A 6,316-nucleotide genomic window follows, 5' to 3' on the forward strand; every position below is an offset into this window, starting at 1 on the left:
TGTACCATTCAATAATCTCCCCCATGAAGTCATGATTGCTTCAAAGCAATAAGGTGATGACTCCCCCATGAACTCTAGATTGCACTGTACTTTGCACCACAGGACTCCTCCTTGGTGCGGTGCAATATTCAATGCATCAAAGCAATGATCTCCCATATGAAGTTGCGATAGCTTCAAAGCAATAAGGTGTGGGTGCCCCCTGTGGATTCACAATTGTGCAACACTTTCCACTGCGTTACCTTTCTTTGTATGTCACATATTGTTTTTTGCAACCAGGAACTCACTGCTTCAGTGATTAACACCATTACTAATACAATTTAATATTTAGTAAGCCTCAAGTTTTATTCAAGACAAAAGCTAAAGTGACAAATAAGAAACTGTCTGACACAATCCTTCCTAATTTCACTAGGAATGATTTAATGGATTTCTTAGGTAACTCGCTGTGCTACCTATCTAAATGGGTTGAAATCTATACTTCTGCGTAATGTCACACATGTGTGAATAGGAGTCAACTAAAGGGCTTGAATAATGGCACTTCCACATCCGACCAGGGGTCGGCGGGGTGCACTAACTGTCTCTCTCAATCCCTTGCAGACCATTCTCGGGAAATCCCACAGGGTTCCAACACCTCTGATGACATCACTTCCGGTTCTGGCGCCTCTGATAACGTCACTCCAGGTTCCAGCGCCCCTGACGATGTCACTTCCAGTTTTGGTGCCACTGATGATGTCACATACGGTCTATTGGCCTTTAAAGCTGCCATTTTGTCTTTCTTCAGCAGTTCTGTTTTGAACTCAGTTGAGTGAAACACTCTCTAACCTTTAAAAAATCTTTTTGCAGCCAAAGGACATTATATGGGTGGCTGCCCCAAACCTTTATTATGTCTAAGTGTCGTTCTTATCACACTATATACATCTTACTGAAGTACACTGTTGAAATGTCCCTAGACATGACCACTGTCCTGGAAACAGTGTCTCTGCTTTACTGTATATTTGTTAATATTTAATATTGTTTTAACTGAGGAAAAAGTATTGTTATTGACAATTCAGAAATAATTACACTTACAATCTTTGAAATCTTAAATTAGGATTTACAAATAGAGTACTGTATGTTGTACTAGATTAAATACATCCAAGTACATTTTCTTTTTTGAAAATTACTTATTTTTTTAAATAATTATAATGCCATGCTAATGCTGTGTTTGGAATCACTACTGATTATCACAGCAAGGCAAATGGACTGTGATTAGAACTTCATCTCTCATGAGAAGGAATGTTCTCTTTGATCTCAGTCATGTAACAACAGTGACATATCCTCTGAGGCTGAATGCTCTGGTGAATAGCAAAAATACATGCGCTTTTATAGCATCATAAAATTGTTTGCAATGCTATATAAGCATAAGCATAAGTGCACATACCCAACATACTGAATGATTTTGGAACTTATTTTATGAAATGTTATTATTTGCATTGGTTTTCATTGCAATTTTAATAAGGGCTGAAGAGCCTACATGTGAGAGATGGGGGCATGCACATCCTCCACTTTTTATGAAAAAAGGAGATGTAATTATTGGAGGAATTTTTTCTTTTCATTACACATTAGAAAATAAACTGTTGTTTGACAGTAAGCCAGAAATTCCTAAATGCATTAAGTAAGTATAATTCTTGTTAAGATTTACATTTGTGTATTTTGTATAGTGAGAAACAAAAAATGCAGATATATGCTCATTTCTTAGAGTAATGATAGTACATGCTTCTATTCTCTCTCTACAGTCTAATTCAGAGGTTAGAAGATTTTCAAATTGCAGCCACTATGATGTTTACTATTGACGAAATTAACAATAGGAGAGATATTCTGCCCAATATTTCACTTGGTTACAGGATTTATGATTCTTGTGGTTCTACTCGAACTGCTGTTAGAAGTGCACTAGAACTTATGAGCAATGCAGAAGGAAATTTCTCTGAATCTTGCCTGAGGTCTTCTGTTCATGCTATAGTGGGCCATTCAGCTTCTTCACCAACCATTGCAATTGCCAGGGCTGTTGGGCCTTTTCATGTTCCACTGGTAAGATTAACTTACTAGAAATACAAATATTGTAAACCTTCTTTTGGGTAATTATCTGAAAATTAGAACCATAAAATATTTTTTGTTAATTATAATGTTTACTCTCTCACTATTTAAACTATAATGCTGAAACACTCTTGTAATTACACATAAAGAACTTGAGATGACTGATACATGTTAAAGATGCAGACGTATCTTAGAAGTGATCCTAGAAGTGGGCTGCTTCATTTCTGCATGAAAGGGAAACAGTTACATACTCAGAAGAAAGAGAAAGAGAGTGAGGATAAAGATTAGTAGTGGATAAAAAAGTGAACAAACAGAAAACGAAAGGTACAAGAAGGGTGACAATAAATGGGGAGGAAAAGGTGCAATGAAGTAGTTATAGGGCAAGAGAGTTAAGAGTGTAAGAAGTAAGAGTAAAAAGAGTGAAGAGCAGAAAGGCAGTACAAATTTTTATTTTAGAGGTATGTACTGTAACACGTTCACTAACATAAGGTTATAGAGGAGTTAATTGCTATTTCAGTTTTACAGTGGATAAAAATAAATGGCATCTGTTGGCCACCACATTTCCATTTACAAAATTCCATGTCTCACACTCGTTAATCACAACAAAAATAATTTATTAATTAACTAAGGATATATTACAAAAAATTCTGCAAAACATTAATCTTATGATAGACATATTGCTGCTTATACATAAGTTTATATATTGTAATTGGACACAACTAATTACAAAATAAAAGCCAGTTTATGACTTTACAATTATAAATTGTGAATGTAATTTGGCTTATTTAAAGACAAAATTATTAAAATAAAAATTGCATGGGGTACAAAATTATAAACACAATAAACACAATAATAATAAAATGTTATCTTTCAAAATAGTAATGCTAAAACTGATTAACACGATGATTAATAATAATAAAATGCAGTGTGTATAATATACACATATATTGAAAAACAGAAATACTTTTAGAGAAGAAATACAGTAGATCAGATGTCATTACCCCATTTAGTCAATTTGCTATCTAATTATACTTTCAGTGTCTTCTATTACCTAAAGTACATACGATATATGGCTTTTTTTGTGAAGTCATGTATGTCTCAATAGACAGACATACTGTATACCATTCTTTTTAAAAGAGTATATTATAAATTTCTAGACAAGACATTTACTGACTTTTGTTTTACACAGATCAGTTATTCTGCTGTGATTGCAAATGTGATTTGGCTTTGTTCAAAGACAAAATTATTTAAAGAAAAACTGTCTGGGTTTTAAAATTGTAAACACAATAAACTTGAACGGTTGTCTTTCAAAAAACAAATCAAATAAAATGAGCAACATGATGATTTGTAATAATGACAAATGTATAATATACATCAGATGTCATTACATCATTTAAAGTCACTTAATAAGTTTTGTAGGGGTGTTTCATTCTTTTTATCTGAATGCATTACCATAGATAACTTGAAAAGACATTTACTGACTTTTGTTTTACACAGATCAGTTATTCTGCTAGCTGTGAATGTCTCAGCAACAGGCAGGATTTCCCTACCTTTTTTAGGACCATCCCAAGTGATTATTATCAAAGCAGAGCTCTGGCACAATTGGTCAAGCAATTTGGATGGACTTGGGTTGGAACAATCAGAACTGATACTGATTATGGCAACAATGGCATGGCCACATTTCTGTATGTGGCCCAGCAAGAGGGTATATGTATTGAATACTCAGAATTAATACATTATGCCAATCCTCGGGAAAAATTTCTGAAAGTTGTGGAAGTTATAAAAATGTCAACATCAAAGGTTATTGTGGCATTTACCTTTGACTTTGATTTAAACGTCCTCATTAAAGAACTCTTACAGCAGAATGTGACTGGCCTCCAGTGGATAGGCTCTGAAGCTTGGATTTCTTCCAGGGCTATTGCTACCAAAGAAAATTTTAGAGTTTTGGGTGGGGCAATTGGATTTGCAGTCCGCAACTCAGCAATTCCAGGTCTGAAAGAATATATACTTAACATACACCCATCGTTCTCACCCGGATGGAATGAATTCTGGCAGGATGTGTTCAAGTGCAGCTTGAACTCCCAAGAAAATACAACTTCATGTACTCTTTCCGAAAATTTAAGACAAGTAAGCAATGACTACACTAATCTATCTGTGCTGAGAATAAACTACAACATGTATAAAGCAGTTTATGCCTTAGCACACTCTGTGGACAATTTGTATAAATGCCAAGAGGGTTTAGGGCCTTTCTTCAATAAGTCATGTGCAGATAAATTGAGGATTCAACCATGGCAGGTATGTAACCAGTAGATGGATTTAAGCACACTACATTTACAATGTAAAAAAAATAGCTTCAGTTTTTTAAAATCTTTATTCACCTTAAGGTTCTACATTACCTGAAAATGGTTAATTTCTCAACTTTAAATGGAGAAGATATCTACTTTGACAAAAATGGGGATCCAGTAGCACGATATGAATTGGTAAACTGGCAAATAAATAAAGAGGGCCTTGTCCAGTATATACCTGTGGGATTGTATGATGCATCTTTGCCAAAAGGACATCAATTTATACTTAACAGTAGCAGCATTATCTGGGCTGGTAATCAAGTGAAGGTGAGAGACAAAAAATACTCTGACTTGCCTTTCTGGGTACACAATGTTTGTAATTAGAATACTGAAATATTTATTCTTTTCTTAAAGGTGCCAAAATCCATCTGCAGTGATAGTTGTCCAGCGGGCACTCGAAAAGCTGCACAAAAAGGCAAACCAATCTGCTGTTTTGATTGTGTTCCATGCTCTGAAGGAGAAATAAACAATATTACAGGTAAAAGAATTAGGGAAAAGTGTGGAAAGATTTTACCTTAGTATAATAGATTTCAGTTCCTATTTTAGTGTTGTCTACCTATTTCAGTACCTACTTACCCCAGACAGTATTGTATGGGTATTAACTATAATGTAGACAATAGTAAAACAATATTTTCCCCTAAAAGTAAAATAATTAGAAGACTTCTGAAATCTGATTTTTTTTTTTTGCAGATTCTGTGGAGTGTATGAAATGCCCTTTGGACTATAGATCAAACAAAGAAAAAGATGCATGTGTCTTGAAAGATATTGAATTCTTGTCATACGCAGAAATCATTAGTTTAGTACTAGAGGCCTTTTCTTTTTTTGGAGCAAGTACAACAACAGCTGTCATGGTTGTTTTCTATAAACACAAGGAGACTCCAATTGTTAAGGCAAACAACTCTGAACTTAGTTTCCTGCTTCTGTTTGCTTTAACTCTGTGCTTTTTGTGTTCACTGGCATTCATTGGGGAACCCACCCAGTGGTCTTGTATGTTGCGGCACACTGCTTTTGGAATCTCCTTTGTGCTGTGCATCTCTTGTGTTCTGGGGAAAACTATAGTTGTTCTGATGGCATTTCGAGCAACATTACCTGGTAATAATATTATGAAGTGGTTTGGACCAACTCAACAGAGGTTAACTGTTTGTACTTTCACAGCCATACAAGTGCTCATATGCACACTGTGGCTATCAATATCACCACCTTCCCCTATCAGAAACATGAAATATTTTACAGAAAAAATTATTTTAGAATGTGATATAGGCTCGGGGATTGCATTTTATTCTGTCTTAGGATATATTGGGTTTCTCTCTGTTCTTTGCTTTGTTCTTGCTTTCCTGGCTCGAAAGCTGCCAGATAACTTTAATGAAGCCAAATTCATCACCTTCAGCATGCTAACATTCTGTGCAGTTTGGGTCACCTTCATCCCAGCTTATATTAGTTCACCTGGGAAATATACAGTAGCTGTAGAAATATTTGCTATTTTAGCCTCAAGCTTTGGGCTCCTTTCTTGTATATTTGTTCCAAAATGCTACATTATTCTGTTCAGGCCAGAAAATAACTCAAAGAAACATTTAATGGGTAAAATGGCTTCAAAGTCTCTGTGAATGAAAATTAAATGTGAAATAATAGGCAGTAAATGATTAACTTCATGGTACATTAATTTCAATAGGTACCAATAACATATAGGATATAGAAATAATTTAATATATCAAAACTGCACATTTTGAAGTTATTATTTTGTACATTATAAACAGTGCATTTATGTTGAGTGTATTTTATTAAAATAAACTGGTATCATGTGTTATATTGGTCTAAAGCAATAGATTTAAGGTAAAACATTTTCTGCTTAAATAATTTGAATATAGAAACCTTTTTATCTAGGATAACTTATTATGTCTAGA

General features: G+C 34.5%; 1 protein-coding gene across 1 annotated transcript; it reads left to right on the plus strand.

Annotated features, from left to right (window-relative positions):
- Positions 1–1,440: 1,440 nt before the first annotated feature.
- Positions 1,441–6,019, plus strand: LOC114645416 (extracellular calcium-sensing receptor-like). The gene is made up of 6 exons (XM_028793273.2): positions 1,441–1,651; positions 1,773–2,064; positions 3,568–4,365; positions 4,455–4,682; positions 4,770–4,893; positions 5,106–6,019. The coding sequence occupies exons 1-6, from the start codon at positions 1,548–1,550 to the stop codon at positions 6,017–6,019; spliced, it is 2,460 nt and encodes an 819-aa protein (XP_028649106.2). The 5' UTR covers positions 1,441–1,547.
- Positions 6,020–6,316: the final 297 nt, after the last annotated feature.

The sequence above is a fragment of the Erpetoichthys calabaricus genome, chromosome 2 (assembly GCF_900747795.2).
Source record: "Erpetoichthys calabaricus chromosome 2, fErpCal1.3, whole genome shotgun sequence".
Classification (NCBI taxonomy): Eukaryota; Metazoa; Chordata; class Cladistia; order Polypteriformes; family Polypteridae; genus Erpetoichthys; species Erpetoichthys calabaricus.